This window comes from Ammodytes marinus, assembly GCF_949987685.1.
Source record: "Ammodytes marinus genome assembly, chromosome: 13".
In the NCBI taxonomy this organism is placed as follows: Eukaryota; Metazoa; Chordata; class Actinopteri; order Uranoscopiformes; family Ammodytidae; genus Ammodytes; species Ammodytes marinus.
In genome coordinates this window covers 12,591,629-12,611,100 of record NC_137217.1, presented here as the reverse complement: position 1 = coordinate 12,611,100, position 19,472 = coordinate 12,591,629, and the positions used below count along the sequence as shown (strand labels likewise).

Below are 19,472 nucleotides of genomic sequence, written 5' to 3'. Positions count from 1 at the left end.
AGACAAATTACCAGACAGAGGGTGTTGCTGATCTTATCTGTGTGCACTGCAGATGCTGCTGCTGCTGCTGCGCATGAATCACCACACTGTCACGTCATTGCAAAGATTTACAAACAACTCCCCCCACCTCCTCAATCCAATAACACTTTCAGATACTGATTATAAAAATCATAAATCAAAGATGCATATGTTTATTATAATCCTCATGGATGAAGATCAGTGAGGCTGATCACTTTTTAACCCTCTGAGGTCTAGGGGTATTTTCTCCGATTTTACATACTTCTATAAATACCTATTTCAAATGTGCAAGAAGATAAATTATACCAAAGTGTTTTATATGGAAATGTTCAGAACACATTAGGCCTTTGTTTTCTGAGGTCTACTTATGTCCTAGACCTTTGTGTATATAAATAATTGGCTGAAATGCTGAAAAATAGTTTTGGCTCTTGAAATTGCTTCTCCTAAGCCTTAGCTTAAAAAATGCTGTGGAACACAGTAGGGAAGTGCACAAAACATGACTAATATAAAATTTGGTCCAGACGCTTTTTGGTAGAAATGTTGTCTCTACTTTCAAAAAACATTAGGAAATTAGACTGAATGAAGACTTTGAACCACATATAATGATTCATGGGATGTATACTAATTCAAGAGGAAGCATCACAAAACATTTTTCAAACAAAGTAAATATAAAAAAAATAATAACAAACTACTTTCACACTATACTCTATGTAGGGGAGAGTGGCCTAAGTTTTGCCGGTGGGGAAGTTGTGCCACCCCTTGTTTCTAGAAAACAGTGGAAGAATTGGAAATGTGACCACATATTTAAGAAGAGCCATCCATTTGACTCATCCTGTAAAGAAGGGAGACACAAGGAATAAGATATAAGCACATTTAAGCTAAAAAAACAGTTTTTTGCCTTTTAAAGTAAAATTTCCATGATCAAGGTTTTTTGATTATTGTGTCTGAACAATTATAGACAAGTTTGAAAACATTTGACACATGTTTTAGTGCTTTAGTATGCTACACTTTGAGTCTATACAGTTAGCACGATGTCAGCCCTAAACTGCTGCATCATGCTTATTATCCAAAATTCTGGGGTTGGGGTGATTTGTGCCAAAGGGCCTATGTGAGTTAAAAGTAAGTAAGTAAGTAAGTAAGTAAAATGTATTTATAAAAGCACATTTATAACTGTTTGCACTGTCCATAGTGCATTCAGTAGGTAAACAATGAAGGTAAAATAACAATAACAAAAGTAAAAGACATAAAGCCCATACATCCACATATAAACAGTGTTAGTAGTGCAGAGGTAAGATAGTTAATGGGGAGGAAAAACCAGGGTGTACAGATGGGTTTTGAGCCTTGATTTAAAGGCAGAAATGGAGGGGGAATCACATTTGTCAGGTGGCAGTTGGAGCAACTAGTACAAAGTACATTACTGAGAGTTGTGCCAGTGGCACGGCTGTATACACTGGTCACCAAAAGAAAGTGATTGTCTACAGTAGCTCAGAAGAGAGTGACATCTCCATTCCACTTAACGACACCACTGACAAGAGTTCAGATGGCCAGAAAGATGATGATGGTGACTTTGTCATTGTGAGCTTTGCAGGCAAAACCACCTAGATCTGCCAGGCCTTGTTTAAGAAAATTTACCTTCAATCTTATAATAAAATATTCACTTTATTTACTTTAAATAAACCTTAAAGAAGTAATTGTCTTATGGATTTGTTTTGCATTACAGTTTATGAGATATATATCAATGGCACAATTTACCCCATGGTATTCTCTCTTGTGGCACAACTTAAACCACACCGGGGGCAAGTTGTGCCACAAGACAACTTTTTTTCCGAAAGCTATATTTCTTAAACAGTTTATTCCAGATCCAAAGTTTTTATTGCCAGGGATGCACAACATCCTGAAATATATGTACATATTTGAGTTGGAGACATAGCTGTCAAGGCCTCACTTTAAAATCACTTTGAGTAAAAAGTGGCACAACTTAGGCCACTCTCCCCTACTATTTACAAGCTAAGTGGTAGCTGGGGAGCTTCTGGGTCTTGCTTCTCACGGTATTTTCTAAGCCTGTAATGACAATATCACAAGAACATTCCCCGGAAACAGGAGGACCTCTAGTTTGAGTTTATGTTTTAATTTTATTTTTCAGCCACATCTTCAGGGAGATATTAATAAAGTTATGCGCGCACACGTGCCGGCGCGGGGTAACACTTTACAATAAGGTACACAAAAAAGAGTAGTTACCCTTTTAAAAAGGGTAGTTTACCTTTTAAAAAGGTTTGTTTACCTTTCAAAAAAGGTTAGTTTACCTTTCAAAAAAGGTAAGTTTACCTTTTAAAAAGGGTAGTTTACCTTTTAAAAAGGTAAGTTTACCTTTCAAAAAAGGTAAGTTTACCTTTTAAAAAGGGTAGTTTCCCTTTTAAAAAGGTAAGTTTACCTTTCAAAAAAGGTTAGTTTACCTTTCAAAAAATGTAAGTTTACTTTTTAAAAGGTAAACTACCCTTTTTAAAAGGGTAACTACTCTTTTTTTGTGTACCTTATTGTAAAGTGTTACCAATCCACTTTGTTTTTCTCAGCAGAAGCTGAAACCACAGAGGCTTTATCTGTGCAATCTCATCACGTTATCTTTCTGTTCAAGATATCATGCAAGAGCTGTGAAGTGTGAAGGTGTTGCATGCAGGGACAGTGGTTCTTCTTTCTTTGATATATTTGGCTCTCGTGTTATGGTTTCTGAAAAGCTGCATGATATTTCCATATTAATTATTATAATTTTGTTTTAAGCATTTGTATTTCTTATCATCAGCCCACAACAGATCTTGTCCTGTGTGACAGCTCACATATTGTAATTTCTGGGCATCCTAATGTCTGTGTACGGCGTTCACTCATTCATAAAAAAAACCCTGTCTGACTCTTCTCAAGTGAAAGCCGAGTGACCAATATCAGGTTCCCTAGGCGTATTGATGTAAGTAAAAAGGGTTTGTCGGTACCCTTTGGAAAATACCTAGAGAGTCAGTCTTGCTACACAATAATACGTCCCCTATGAGATTATTATCAAATACACACTATGCTTACTGTGCAACTGGGTTCTATAAGACCACTAGATGTCACTAAAGCACTGATGATGAGGCTGAATAATCATACACTTCTCTAAACATAAACATTGTAGATCACCAAGTAGCAGTACCAGTGAGTTTAATGTTGCAAATTGAGGCCAGAGTCTCTCCCATTCTAGAACCCAATAGCAACTTTGAATTGATTAATTACATTGTACAGCCATTGTTGCATCTATCAATGAGTTCAGGATAAAATGCTTAAAAAAAACTTCAAGAAACCTCAAGAAAGTCAAGTGATGTTTTCCCCTCACCTTGGTTCGCACCAAATCATTGAGCCAGTCTGTTTAAAAGTTAGAATTTGTGCTGAAACTATATGTCTCTTGGCTCCAAAACAGTTCAGGGTAAGTCCCTCCACTCCTCTCAGAGTGGAGTTCCAGAAATGTTGACAATTTTCTTCGAGGGGAAAGGAGAGTTATTCAAATAAAGTCATTTCTCTCACTTTCTACTCTATTGCAAAATTGAAAAGCATGCAGTCTGAACTGAAGCTTTAATTTTTTGTTATTCCTTTCAGACATCAATTATCTTCTGCAGTCCCCTGTGACATTGGTTTTCTCAGTTTAAACTCTTGTTTAAAAAAAGTCACCCTTTAGTCTGTTTAGGTCTTTCTCTCTGGATTGGCTGTCGATTGGTTCATCTGTTATCTGTCCGACATGCCATTTTCTTAATTTTAGACCTCCTCCCCCACTCATGCACTTTGTTAAGTCCTGCAGGGGTCTACCCTGGGCCCCATTTGCTTTACTGTGCACATGCAACCATTGTGATGAGAGAGGTTCTCTGTAATACTGCTCTGTTTATATTGTGTTATGTAGGCTCAGTCATAATAGATTTGCAATCTACCTCAGTTCATATACAATTATCATGCTCAACAAAACCTATTATTGCGAATAAAAAAGTTCCAAAAGGTGCAAAAAATATAATCCACAATGGAGGTGCATGCAAAAACACAATTAGAAATATATCAGTGTAAAAAAATAAATTCATGTAATAATTTTATTGAAAAATAAGGTCAATAGTAGATTTATATGATTTATATTTATATGATACATACCATTTTACATAACATCAACTTTACAAACATATCTGCATAGTCTGTCAATTTAAGCATGGTTGTTGTGAGAGATACAAAACTGTAAAGACAACAACCAGAAAATGCCCTCAATATGATATTGCTCTTCAGAACAGATTGCAGTAGAATAGAAAAGAAACAGAAAAATACAACAACAACAAAAAATATTCAGTGAAGATACCATTAACAATAGCATATTACTGTTGTAGAGACAGTATGATTTCATAAGTCATTTTACCGGTCATGGTCAGCACAAATATGTATTATGTGGCTGTGAAGAAGTTTATTTTTTGTTGGCTTTATTTCATTGCCTTTTATTTGACAGCAATATATGAAGCTGCAGAAAGGCAATGCAGGGAGGGAGATGACATGTAACAGAGGTCCCCACCTCAAGTCAACCCACTGTCGCTGCAGTGACATGCTATGTATCATAACCACTAGGCTACCACATCCTCAAGGTGCGTATCTGTCTGAGAGCACACTGATGAGGTCATTTTGAAATCCTGCCACGGAGAAATGTGCCTTCAACAATGAAAGACCCCATGTGATTCTGACAACAATCCTGCATCTTTGACTCATGAGACCTGTTGACGGACAGCTCAAATTTGAACAGAAGGCCTATCTACATTGCAGTAATCAAATTAAAAACACATAGAGGCACAAAGGCTATAGTGGTCTATCTCATGATTGTTGACGATCTTGGACTTTCTGAATGTTCATTAAGTTTCTGATCCTATGGGTGATATAATATTTTTTTAAATGCCTGCCATGGGGGAAAGTCTAAATCTAGAACTGTGAATTAATTGACTGTGATGATCAGCAAGTCTGGATATTGAGTATGAGTATGTTTCTGTGAAAAGCTGATAAATACCAGTAGAAATGTTGCAGAGATACTCAAGCATTGGCAGTGAAATGCTTGTTTCGTGCAGAGAGACTGCAAAGTTGAAACAGACAAGCTGGTTATTTACTTCCCCTCTAAGGTTGTGGTTGTCTCTAGGTTGCGGTGAGGTGCTAATCTGCTGCTGCTACAGATGCTTTGAAACAAGCAATAGAAGGATTTCATTTGCACCAGGGACCTTTTGCTGTGCAACATTTTGTTATACACAAACCCATGGTCAGTATCTGAGTGAGGCTCTGGCTTGTGTGTGTGAGGGCTGATGTTTCCTTTGGCCACTGAGGATTGCTGACGTTGTGGACAGACAGCTGTTATAGTTGGCACAGTTTCTCACACAGCTGCATGTCATTAAAAAGGGGAATACAACATTTAACTCATTTCTGACCTTAAATTGCAGGGGTAAATACAAAAAAATTATCTCAATTCACTAATCAAAAAACCTATTTACAGTACAGTTCCATTATACATTCTTATGCAGTCTATAGGAGTTATAAAAGTATAAAATATAGATTTATGATTAAGAAAAAACACAAGGTATGATGTGTTTTCTTGCATGCTACTCTATTGCAACATCGTGAGACAAAAAGGTCATGCTATAGGGTCCCAAAAAACTGATACATGTCACATGTATATACCTATTTACTGGCTGATTAATTCCCATCCCCTAAACTCAAATTGTGACAAACTCAAAACATATCTTGTCATTTAACCTTAACCTTACTGTCACTCAAAGTGAACTGGAGTTTTAAAATATCCCAATGACCTCATTGTGATAATGACCTCATAAATAGAAGAAAACCAAACCCCGCCGCCCATTCCAACACTTTATACAGCAGTGCTCCTCTCGTCCACGCTAGTGGTTTGTGAGTAGACAGACCCGGAGATTCTATCCTGAGGTAGGAAGACCTTGATGGCCTGGCACAGTCTGCATGGAGCCCTGTTGATCAGCTTCAGCAGGTGCCTCCTGAACTTCACCCCAACAAACACATACAGGATGGGGTTGAGGCAGCTGTGAGAGTAGGCAACGGCCTCTGTGATTTGTAAAGCCAATTTGATGGCTTTGCTGCTTTCGCATTCTGTGTATTTGCCCAAGAGCTCCATTGCTTTGAAGAAGGACGCCACGTTGTAGGGGACCCAGCAGCAGAGGAAAGCAGCTACCACCATGAGGACTAAACGGATGGCCTGTTTCCTGGACGACCGGCTGTACATTAGCCTCCAGATGATCTGTGAGTAGCAGAAGCCCATGATTAACGCCGGGATAAATAGACCCAAAATGTTCATCTTGAAAAGGCTGAAGACCCTCCAGAAGTGAGAGTGGGTATCAGCGGGATCAAATTTGGGATAGGCAGGGTAGCAGAACTGAGGCGTAGCATCATCAGGCTGCTGTTTGAGAAACATGAGGTCGGGAAAAGAGGCCAAAAATCCAGCCACCCATGTGACAGCGGCTGCGATCATTCCAAAGGACCTCGTCCGCGCTCTCATGGCGTAAACAGCGTGGACTATAGCCAAGTACCGGTCGATACTCATTAGACTGATGAAGAAGATCCCACAGTAAAAAGCAATATGATAAATACCCAGGACCACTTTGCACATGACATCGCCAAACGGCCAATGGTAGCCTGCTTGGTGGGCTAGGAAGGGGAGGGAACACACCAGGAGAAGATCAGCCACAGCCAAGTTCAAGAGGCACACGTCTGTCATGCTGCGGAGTCGCACCCCACAAACAATGACCCAGATGACCAGAGAGTTTCCCAGAATGCCCAGGATGAAGAAAATGGAGTAGAGTGCTGGAAGAAAATTGGCCCCATGCTGCTTGTACACACACACCCCAAAGCCCTCAAGGTAGTCGTCTCCGTAGTAATAATCTGTGGTGTCATAGATGACGGAGACTGTAGACGAGCTGGTGAGAAACAGAGAAGCAAAACCGGCAAATAAATATAATGGTTAGGAAGTTTCCATTATTTCAGGTCAGTTAATTGGATCTAATACAATCTTGCTTAGCACAGATGTAAAAAACAAAACTATAGTACAATGCCCCGTAGCTGAAGGGAGTGCAATGATAGCTTAGAAATGTAACTTAATAAACTTGTTCTATGATAAACTGCACGGTGAAGCAAATATAAAGCAACAAATATAATGCTCTTTCCACCTTGCAATTCAGCAGCACACACACACACACACCAGGAAAATACATGTTCCAGCAAAACACAGTGATTGAAACTGAAACTGGATTGAAACTAAAATGCTCAGTTAGCAGCTAATTCCCGGACTAGGTCTAGGAGTGAAGTGAAACATACTGGCAAAGACTCATCGCATATGTTATGACAACATTGAGAAACAAAATATGCTGGATCGTGTGTCAGTTGCTGCGTTCAACTTACTCCTGTAAGTCTTCTTCAGTCGCATTCTCCCAACTGTAAGCAGTGGCGGCAGGAATAGTTGTGGCCATAGTCAGCTGCCTGGAAAATATAAACAATATGACCCACTTCCTGAAAAAAGAAAGGAAAAAAAGGAAGAAACTACACACACCCTCCACTGCTTTAGTTTAATAGCTTCCCCAATGGCCACTGAGGTTTTTCCACTGCAATTGTTGATATGTTAAATCCACATTCGCTCATTTGCTTCAGCTGACCTGCAAATGATTGTGTATGTATCACCGGTGCACAAGTGGTTATTTAGTATCTGAAGAGAATATTGATTTGGCAACCAGTGGAAAGTATGTAGGTGCATAACTTGTTGCATATTGACATGGTCTCTGTCTTTGGAAATTGTGAAAATGTGTATGAGTGATCAAACGATGCACAGAGCTCATTGTTAGAAGATGGTTTTGTGTGTTGAAAAGTTGCCTTGACTTTATATGCTAGAGAGGACAATTCTGTATTAAGGTTATAAATGATATACATAAGGGTAATCCCACTGATTCAAGTGCTTTTTCATATTGACGTAGCTCTAGTCTGGAACTTGATGACATGACTGCTGTTTTGGCACAGCTTCAAGAATTCAAGAACAGGGTAATTTGATTTGTGAAAATGTCTCAGACAACTGTCGCTGTCTGCCAAGTGCAGTTCCCTTGTTAAAGTGTTCACATTTGTGCAATTGACTGATGACCCCAACATCATCAACATCTATTAAAATAAGTTTTGAAATTAAAATGTTGAATGAGAATACATTGCCTTTTCCATGAATCCAAAACAAGACCAAACACAAATTCTCTTACACTGTACAAATCCAAATATAGGAAACTTGACGTAAACCTTTTCCTTCTGTCTTATTGAACCTGTTCCTCTTAAAAGGAGGTTTTCGATATTGTCACCGCCTGCAGAAGTCATTAGTATTAATAATTGTCTAGGTCTGTTCCAGTCAGCTGACTTCTGATACAAATGTTGTATTGGGGAAATTAAACCCTCTTAACCACAACTGAGCCACTTCTGAAGGCTGGACAAGCAATGACCTTCTTTTCTAGAATGACTCAGTCAAGGTTACTCAATTAATTTCAATGCTGGATCTAATTATCCAATTTACAGTTGAACACTTAATCAGGGTGCCTATACCATGTATCTTTTTGCTTAAAGATTTTGTAAATTTTTTAGACACATTATACACATCAGAATCAAAATAGACATGTCACCTTAAAGCAGAAGTATGTAAAAGTGCAAAAGATTTCAAAGAAATTACCTGCCAGTGCTGTTAATAAGATAGTCGACAGAGCTGTTCATTTTTAAATGAAAGAAACGATCAACTGTTCATCCAATTTGATTGCACGCCTCACTACGAAAGAATAAGGTGTGAAAATGGTACACACATTTGTTTAAACACTCCCAGACCCTACCCATGCTCTAGGTGGGCTTGTGGGCTTGCAGATGAGAAGTATATGGTTTTGTGACTTCCTGAGCATGCTATCGAAACGTTCATTTCAGAGGCCACAGTGTTTGCGGATCATCCGAACCACAGGTCCACACATGCATGCTTTTAAAGGTGCAAGGGTGATTCTGAGCAGACCAGCAGCCGCAACATAGCTGGAGGCTTGCAGAGCTCAGCGTGCAGGTTTGTGCTTTTATGCAGGGAGGAAGTGATACTCCTGACAAAGCTTTCAGCCAGCACTGTAGACTGATGGTTGTTTCAAAACAGCACGCTAAAAAGGTTGAACACTTTCTCTGTTTAGGGGAAAGTTTGTTCTGACTCATATCTAAAGCTCAAATTAAGATTTTATTGCAACATTTCTATGTGTCATTATGATTCCGTCATTGGCTGAATGTCATGTCCCCCTGATGACCAAACCTTCTTATCAGGTTGATGTTATATGACATGGGGATTCAGCTGTGCACAGCTCATGCATGGTGAAGCACTACTCTGTAAAGAAGCTATGCTACACTCTGGAAACACACACAAAAACACACACACACACACAATCAATGTTCTGACTAATTAAGTGACTCATTTGCTTTTGAAGGAATTACAGTATCAATCAGTTACAATCATGTTTATTTTCTTTATTTTTACATTTTGATATACAAAAAAACATTGTTTAAAAAGTTACAGATATACTTTGAATTACTGGGAAGAATGAGCATATACCATTTACAGCTCTTAGATTGCACACACACACACACACACACACACACACACACACACACACACACACACACACACACACACACACACACACACAAACACACACACACACACACACACACACACACACACACACACACACACACAAACACACACACACACACACACACACACACACACACACACACACACACACACACACACACACACACACACACACACACACTTTGCCTTCTATACAGTCTTTGCTTTTAAAACGTACTAATGCAAGCACACAGTCACCCACCACCACCGCCACACAGGTGCCAAGTGGTTCATTAATAATCTGATTTGACAGGTGTGTTGGAAGTCTCTTTCTCCGTGGTGTCTCTTGGGCTGGAGTTCCAGCTGCTCTTGTGCCTCCAGCAGAGGTGTCTCTTCAGCACATTGCCCAGTGACTTCCTGAACTTCTCCCCTACGAATGCGTAGATGACTGGGTTGACACAGCAGCGAGACACTGCGAGGATCTCGGCGACGCCAATGGCAGAGCTGATGGCGGTCCAAGCCTGGCAGGTGTTCAGGATGTCAAACAGCTGCAGTGTCTGAAGGAAAACGATGACGTTGTAAGGGACCCAGCACACCACAAACAGACCCACAATGGAGAAGATCAGCTTCACGGCCCTGTCCTTCTTGGAGTTCCTGGACTTTGACAGCACGGCCAGGATTCGCACGTAGCAAATAATTATGACGGGGAGGCACACAAAGAGGCCCACTGTGTTCTCACTGAAGTTTCGCTGCATCTTCCAAAACCGTTGACTCTCCTCTGGGTACAGTGGCTGGCACTGGGAGCTGCTGTCATGTTCGTCCATCTCCAAGTCGGCAAACGTCACTTGAGGGATTATCATGAGGAAAGCCATACACCAGATAGTGACACTGGCTATGATTCCACAGCAAAGTGTCCGGGCCCGCATGGCCGCAACAGCGTGGACGATGGCCAGGTAGCGGTCCACGCTCATTAGGGTCACAAACAACGTCCCACTGTAGAAACCCAGCTGTTCAGAGGAGCAGAGGAGGAAGCACAGTCAGAGCAGGATGTGGCTTCACTAGGTGACATTTGTCAGGGCTATACAGGCGTCATTGAGGTTCTTCATACAGCCACGCACATCAACAACCACACCACGGATATAAAGTCATACAAATTGTAAAGGGAATTGTTTTTAACAGTTTAAAGGTAATCGGCACCACAGTATGATTGAAGTGCCCACAGTCTTTTTTTCAGTATTAAAGGTGAACTATGTAACTTTGAGACTGTCAGAGAAATTAACATTTTCTAAGGTAGGCAATATTCTCATAACTGAATAAACAAATTGGATCCCTGGAACATTGTTTGAAGTAAAAAAGCTACCTGAAATGTCATGTTTTCACTGTTGCTGTTTACATCAGCAGGGCCCAGGGTTTTGTTTACAAACATACAGTATTCCAGCCTTCCACTTGGTTCCAAGTGCTAAACAAACCCCCTACCTTGAATTTGCATAGTGCACCTTTAGGTAAATAGTATACAAGCATAAACTGTTGCTTCGTTTTCTAAATAATAAATATGATTAAAAAGAACAAAGCCCCACCTGATAGATTCCTGTCACCAGTTTGCATGATGCAAGGTTCAGGGAGTTGTGGGCCCAAAGGGGCAAGGTGATGGCCAGTATGAGGTCAGACAGGCAGAGGTTGAGGAGGCAAACGTCCGTCATAGTCTTCAGCTTCATGTGCCGGAGGAGAACCCAGATAACTGTGATGTTCCCTGCACCATCAATTCCAATTGTTAGTCATTATATTTTTTCAGTGCAAACTGTAGAACACAACTGTGTCACATATCTAATTGCTGCATACATCCGTTTTCTAAATACTAAATGCCTAAAATGCCACATTTGGAAAGAGTGCGATACATGGATTCAGGTCTTTTTGAACATACCTAGCAGACCTAGACAAAACAGCATGTAGCAAATAACCGGAAGGACCATGGACACATGGTGTGACTCTGGAGCGGTATCCTCACCACAGGTGGTATTATTGCCATCATAATCCATGTACTCATATAACTCGTACTCTGATGTGTTCATACTGCTGTCTGAGGAATAAGAGAACATGTAGGGATTACTTTGGTTAAAAACAGTTAGTTTAGTTGACATTGTGAGAAGAGAGATATTCAATCAGGCAACCAAGGGAGGAGAATTGCAATGCAAATAGTCCAGGCAGACAGGTTGAGTTCAATGATTTATTGAGATCTTTAAAATACATACGCTTACTAGCAGGCAGGCAGGCATGTACAGATCCAGGTTCAGATCCAGGTAGAGACTGGTATTAAACCAAGGCAATTTGCAGGTATACAACAGTAGCTATGGTCTGATTGGCATAAGTTCCCCAACCCTGAAGAAATGACAAAAATGGCATGTGAGACACCGAGGGGTTTTTGACTTGTGGTTTTAAAGTCCTGTACTACAAAAATAACATCACCAATGGTTTGCAGTTGTGGCCACATGCTCTTGATTTCAAACCCAACATATCTCTGACTTGTTCTGGGAGATGTGTAAATTATCTTATAGTGTTCCTCCCAGACCTTGAGACCATCCACAAATTAAAGAGTAAAAGCACCTAATCAAGAGGATCATCTAGCATTCTGAAATGTCCTTAAATTGATTTTAAACTACTCCAGCCCAAAACATAACTCTGTTTTTCACTTTCCTTAACCACACTCTCTCCACTCAGACAACTTTCCACCAGACATCATATACAGCTGAATAATGTGACTGTCAATGACAATCGGACAGTTTGATCTAAACAAAATGAATTCTGTTTTGCCCACATTAAAGAGACACCTTGTTGTCTTTGAGCAAATTATTCTTACTGAAATTGCAAAGGTGAAGCCAAAGAGGCGGAATCATTAAAATATACAAATAAATATATGACTACTTACTTGTTGAACGATGATATATTTTGACAGCAGAGTCTATGTTGTTGGAATATTAAGAAAAAGCTTCCCTTCATTCACCTTGAAATGTTTGTAAAACCTTTGCCTCCTCTCATAAACCCCATCTTCAAGAAATAGAGTACAAGATGACATTTTTGATCAGGATAGGCACAATGTTCCAACCTATCATAATGACTCAGTATGTTCCACACTGAACATCTTGTAGAGATAAAAACAAAAAAACAAAAACAAAAGAAGATTTTTTTTGTGTGTAAAATGTAAGGGAATTCCAAGATATGAAGGGACTGTCCTGCCCTTTAAGAGGAACATTTCAAATGTGATCATCATGACAATTCTTTGAAACACTAAACCAAAAAGTCCAACTGCTACCATTTCACAGCCTGAAGATAATTATCAAAAATCTAAGTGAAATCCATGTCAATAATTAGAATTTCAGTGGATTCACTGTAGCTTATCATAACTCCACATAGTTGACTTTGGCCCTCTCTGAATGTACTAGTAATGTCAGAAGAACAAGCAACACTTTCAACAGCAATCACCAGATGTAGAGTTTGATGCTCCTCTGTCTAATAATATCTTAGCTTCCTCCTGTTCCAACCATATTCAAATTCTTGTGAATTAACCACAACCCAAACCCCATTCTCTCACTATCAACACACACAGAACCACCTTCTCTGACACCCCTGCCGACCCCTACTTCCTGTGGCTGACATGTGTGTACCAACATAATCCTCTACTGCACCCCTTGTGTATGGCTGTAAGAGGTGAGCTATATGAAATATATATAGTAAATAACCCACTAGACCTACTGTTTATTTAAAATGTCAATGTCCTTACCGTATGGCCAACGAAAATCAGCGCTCCTGAATTTGCTTGTTCTTGTGTTGCGCATCAAGCATACATGTCATCCTGTCAACCTGCTTTGCTTGCTTTTTGTGTCAATTGCTGCTGCAGGGCTCATTTCTGGTAAGGTGAACTTTGGGTTGGATTGTTTCCTCAGCCTTCTTTTACACTTGCGTGAAGGTGTCACTGTGGTTTTCTCAGAAATGTCTCCTATGTATGAACATGTGCCAAGACAGGAGTATGGGGAGGAAATGCATTCTAATGGGGAGCTTTTCTGTTTTCCTTTGTGCTCTGCAAACACACTTTTCTGATGATATGTACTTTTGAAAATAGCACTGCAGCTCATCAGGAATAACAGAGGATTTTAATTGTCAAATTTCCTGTACGTTAGAACACTTTTATTTCAAAATGGGTGAGACCTGAATCTTAAGATGCAATGCTACAAATGAACTGTATTTCAAAATATATTTATTTTATTTTATTTGTGAATACATCAAACTTTCATTTTACATGAGCACAGGATGTTTGTGCTGTCTATTTGGTGTCTTCAGAAAAGTAACATTATCAGTGCTTGGTAGGAGAATAGATTGGAAAATAATAGAATAGAATACATTTACAACTTTTAGTAATTTCTACTAAACCACTGCAAAGACAAATCATAACATGCTACAACAACAACAACAACAACAACAAAAGAGTAAACAACATCAGCAGCAATGGTTCAGTATAGAATTGAGCACTGAGCTGAGAAATGTGAAGACAAGTATGAAAGTGTGCAGTGTGTGCAAATGACACCTGAAATGGCAGACACATGCAAATATGCAATAAGCTGTACTTTACTTTGAGAAAAAAATATATGAAAAATTGCAGGTGTTTATGATATTGCTCATTTTTGTTTCACTTCAACTCATTTAAGTCCATGATAGTATACGCACATTTGCTTCCAGACACAAAGTAAAACCTTTTGCCTCTTAAAAGAAAAAAAGAAAAGGGGGGGGTATCCATATCATATGAACAACTTGAAGGCAACTTCATCACCAAATGTGTGAAAAGGGAGTAAGCGCCTAACACAAAGCATACACAGACCATCACACTTTGTGGTTAGAGAGAGAATGCAACAAGAGCTTCAATAGTTTCAGTGAAGACGAACAAATCTGAAGCTTTCTCCAATGTCAGTAGGGGCACTGCCTAGCATTTAGAAAAATACCTCATGCAGTGACACTAACGAGATCACACTTGAATTGTAGTCAAAAGAAAATATTTCACTGCAAATTCATTCAAAAGGGCACAAGAGATAGTATGTACACGTGCAGGCTCAGGTTAGGCATTACATATCACCACCATAGATGGAAACTGAAAGTGACACAGTAAAACAAGTCATGCTAAAAGCATAGATAGCAGTGCTGTCATACTCTGTAAGGTGATGTGCATGAAACAGAATACATCTTCCATCCACCTGCTAAGTGATGACAGTGGAGGTGACTTCAGAGGACCTGGACATAACTGAGCTTTTCCTGTATGAACTGTGTGCCCAGTCTTGGAAGGGAATCTGAGGCATCCATATCCTCAGCAGCTGCAGGACTCGTTTCATAAACTTTTGCCCCACAAAGGCGTATATGATGGGGTTCAGGCAGCAGTGAGTGTAGGCAAAGGTCTCAGTCACCGTTATTGAAAGCTTTAACTTTGTGTCCAGGTCGCATTTGTTACCGGCTTGCAATATTCCCTCAGATTTCAGATAGTTCAGGAAAAGGCAAATGTTGTACGGGGCCCAGAATAAGAAGAAGACGGCCACTATGGAGATGACCAGCCTGACCACGCGGTGCTTCTTGGAGCTCCTCATGTTGACCAGTGTTGGGATGATCCTGGAGTAGCACACTACCATCACCAACAAGGGAATCAGGAGACCCAGGATGTTGGTTGAAAAGAGGCTGTAACGCTCCCAGGCACGCTGTTCTGGGAAATAGGAACAAACAGCCCCCTGAGACTCATTTGTCACCTTGGTGAAGACGATGTCCGGTATGGAGACACTCAAGCTCAGCATCCACACGACCGCAGTCAGAACCATGCCCGTCCTCACAGTGCGATATCGGGCCACGCTGTGAGCGTGCATGATGACTGCGTAGCGGTCCAGCGTCATGACGACCATGAAGAAGATGCTGCTGAAGAAGCCGGTCCTGTGTGAGCCAGAGGCCAGACGGCACATGACGTCTCCGAAGGCCCACTGGCTGACCATGGAGTAGTGGGAGTAGAGCGGCAGCGTGAGCACGAAGAGGAGGTCGGACACAGCCAGGTTGAAGAGGCAGATGTCTGTCAAGTTGGTCTGGTGGCGGTGCTTCACCAGGACACACACCACTAGGCCATTGCCTGGGGAGAGAGGGGGGGAGGAGGGGGCTATTAAAGCTTTCAGATACAAAACACATACTGTATGTTTAGTAATGCCTCTCTCTCATGACAACACACGCACGCATATACACACACATGTGCACGCACGCACACACACACACACACACACACACACACACACACACACACACCCGCACGCACGCACGCACGCACGCACGCACGCACGCACGCACGCACGCACGCACGCACACACACACACACACACACACACACACACACACACACACAAATATCAAATACATACCCAAAAAGCCAAGGATGAAAACCAAACTATAGAGAGTGGGCAGAAACACCTTGGCAAAATCCTTCACGTCGACAGAGTCACATGGAGCGTAGCCATCAGACAATCCATAATAATAATCATATTCATAAGTCGGTGAGCTGGTGGTGATATTTGCTCCGTCATCTGCAGACACAGACATATCCTTGTCAATTACAACACTTGCAATATCTAACCTTGATTTAGGTAGAATTCCCAAACATTAAGATACACACTAAAACAACCAGGTTGTTAGTGGAGGTGAATGTAGGGTTGCTTCTGCCGCTCACCGCATTGAAAAACTACAATTTTCCACACCTAAAGCACTTCCTATTACCTAAAGCTGTTCATACGACAGTGAGGCCTGTGGTCATTCATAGCATGGGGACTATGTTGTTTCCTGAAGGACAACATTTTGTTTTAAAACGTCCTTTTACAAAGTGTATCACAAAAAAAAATCCATTTAATAACTGCAATGCATTGGTATGAAGGCAGGCAGTCAAGTCCCAGATAGATATCTTGAAATGGAAATAAAAACAAACACATGAACAGAATAAAATGTACCACATCTCCTGGCAAATAAAACCTAATCTATCCGTGCAGACTGTAGACATCGTGAGCGAGAAAGGACAAACCCTCAAAGTTTGTCGATAATGGAGGTTATTACGCCCCCTGCTGGACTTCACAGGTCCTGTACTCTGCCTCGCTGGAAACATTTGTTGTGCCGATACATTCATCTGCAATTATTTAAGTGCTCCGAGGAACTTTCAGTTTTTGTTCATTCTTGCACCCCCTTTGGACAAAAGCGGTAGTGTTTTTACTACACCCACTGTTGTTCCTGGGTGAGCATGCCCATGACAAAGGCATTAAGAAAAACTACATATAAATAGCATTATTTGCACTGAGGGTCTCGTTTGCTGTTAGATGTCATTACTAATTCATGTTCATCGGAGGAAAAATTAGACTGTTTCAGAAATATTTAAAAACACCTTGTGGCACCTTTAACAAAATATGGTTGACAATTTATGAAAGTGGACGTGAACTTAATGAATTATCAATGTTTCATATACTGTCCATCGTATTCATTTCAGAGGGTGCAAAGACAAGTTTCTATTTAATTGGCTCTGGTTGGCTTGTGTCCCCAGCTTCTTTGTTATGTGTTCCGCAAATAAGTTTACTCATTTTTGTGTCATTGAAATACTTCAGATTTGAATTCCTTTGCATAATTGGTATTTTGGTGACCCAAGAAAAAACATGTTTGTAGGACGCATGTCTGATAAATACAGATATTATAAAAGACCATTCATAAATAACATTTGATAAGGACTCAATATGTTGAACCTCTTCATTTTCACAAACAATAGTTGAACAATCTCAGGAATTGTCAACAATCTCATTGTTTAGTAAAGACCCAAATGTAAACCTAAACAGCATTTGGAATTCAATAAAAAAAACAAATACATCAAATGAACAGCTATGTGTTATTATGCCCCATCATTTCTCCAAGAAGTCAATAATGCATTGATCAATATACACATTATGGATATACAAACATGTTTAAAAAGTAGAGTTGTTGAAATGCATTCACCTGCCATGGTGATATCTTAGTGAAGGAGGACAGGCTGCCAATCAGATATAGTCGGTGGATGTACTTCAGGGCTCCTTATTTTTCTGTCCGGATCTTAATGTGCACAATGTCCTCAACTGTGCTGCTGCTGCCTGATAAGTCAGCAGTGCCCTATTAATGAAGTAGAAGAGAAAGAGAAGTGCTTGTGATGTTTCCTGTTCGCCTCTAGATGTGAATGTTCGATCCTTATCAGGTGCCCACATTCACGTGTTGTTCACAGACTTGCACATCAAAACAACACTGTGGCCAGAAAGGCTTTTACACTGACACATTTTTATTGCTGCTAATTATAGCTTATAAGCCAAAACTCTAATTCTTACCACGTGTACTTTAAAGTGAAAGGTTTCAGCATTGACTGAAAAGCAAAATATTAATTTGTTTAACGACTGGATTAGGCTACAACTTGTTTCTTCACTTCTTTGTAATGGACACATATATTTTCTCCGAGCAATGATCTTTCTTTTTCTCATTTGATCTATCAGGAAGTGATAGCATTGTCCAGTCACTTTTGTTAATAGAACGACTTGAATGTAATTGTAGCTTCAATTAAGTGGAATAATAGTTAAATGTGTTTGCTCAAACATTGCTGTTAAAAGAGTTTAGTGCAAGTTCCAAATGATAGCGTGCACAGTATTAAAACCAAAACACTTTTTCTTCTAAGGCAAATGGTAGGCCTAATATGTGTGATATTGTTAGACTTGATGCTATGTGGCTGGTTCATTTGGAATCATCACTCACTCATCATCACTCATCGTCAACCGCTTATTCAGGGTTGGGTCACCTTCGGAAAAACATATTGGACTATTTGTTGTTAGTCTTGTTTTACTGTTACAGAAGCATTATTCTTCGTTTATTTTTTTTGTATTATTATTATTATAAAGAAATGGTGCCCATCTCTTCAGATTGTCCAATATCTAACTAACCCATACTGTAGTGTAGACTGAGGTCTGCAGACAAATCGCAGGGTTGTCTCTTAGTGCCCTCTCGTGGTGGATAATCATACCTGCAGGGGGAGCTGTTGCATGGGTAATATATTGCAAAGCATGCCGGGAAGAAACATGCCGGGAGAAAAGGATTTGAATTCTCATAATAGAATTTCAATGAGACATTATTATGCAGAGAAGAAGCTTTGTTTAAATATTCACCTCGACTTGTGATGCCTTATTTGTGAACCAAACTCCGAACAAAAACAACAACAACGAGGACGACGACAACAACAACAATAATAATACTACTAGTCTAACAACAACAACAACAACAACAACAACAACAACACCACAATGTATTTTAAATGTAGACCCTATCTCCAATTATTTAGCCTGCAACTCTGGATCTAATTGAACTTTGTGTTACTTTTTGTAATGTCTGTAGGCCTATATGTGTGGTGTATGTATAGGTCTATGTTGCTGCACGTCGCTCTCCAGCTGGCGCTCGGTGAATTCCCAATTGAGGATGATTGACGTGAGCTCTGTTGACAAAGGCGGGCTGGAGAGTCCTGCGTCAAGCCGGACATACGCAGCTACACAGGACAGGAAACTGCCTTGTGAAAATAAAAGGGTGGAATTTCTCAGAGGCAGCTTGAACAGCCTCAACTGCATGCTCTCTGGTTGTCGTCTGCACACTTTGTTGTCACCCTATCAGTGCAGACATGTTCTTCATAATATTTTCAAATGAGCAATAGCTGAATTTTTTTTATAATTTTTTTTTCACAATGATGCCT

At 40.1% G+C, this 19,472-nt stretch overlaps 2 protein-coding genes across 2 annotated transcripts; both read right to left on the bottom strand.

Annotated features, from left to right (window-relative positions):
• Positions 1–4,175: 4,175 nt before the first annotated feature.
• Positions 4,176–17,849, bottom strand: LOC307259594 (uncharacterized protein). Its single transcript, XM_080039536.1, has 6 exons — positions 17,714–17,849; positions 16,111–16,272; positions 14,924–15,827; positions 8,762–8,794; positions 7,468–7,545; positions 4,176–6,986 (listed from the first exon to the last, which is right to left on the bottom strand). The coding sequence occupies exons 1-6, from the start codon at positions 17,718–17,720 to the stop codon at positions 5,912–5,914; spliced, it is 2,259 nt and encodes a 752-aa protein (XP_079895662.1). The 5' UTR covers positions 17,721–17,849; the 3' UTR covers positions 4,176–5,911.
• LOC307259334 (C-C chemokine receptor type 5) lies at positions 9,837–11,727 on the bottom strand. The gene is made up of 3 exons (XM_080039138.1): positions 11,604–11,727; positions 11,260–11,432; positions 9,837–10,689 (listed from the first exon to the last, which is right to left on the bottom strand). Exons 1-3 carry the CDS (start codon positions 11,716–11,718, stop codon positions 9,976–9,978), a joined length of 1,002 nt encoding a protein of 333 aa, XP_079895264.1. The 5' UTR covers positions 11,719–11,727; the 3' UTR covers positions 9,837–9,975.
• Positions 17,850–19,472: the final 1,623 nt, after the last annotated feature.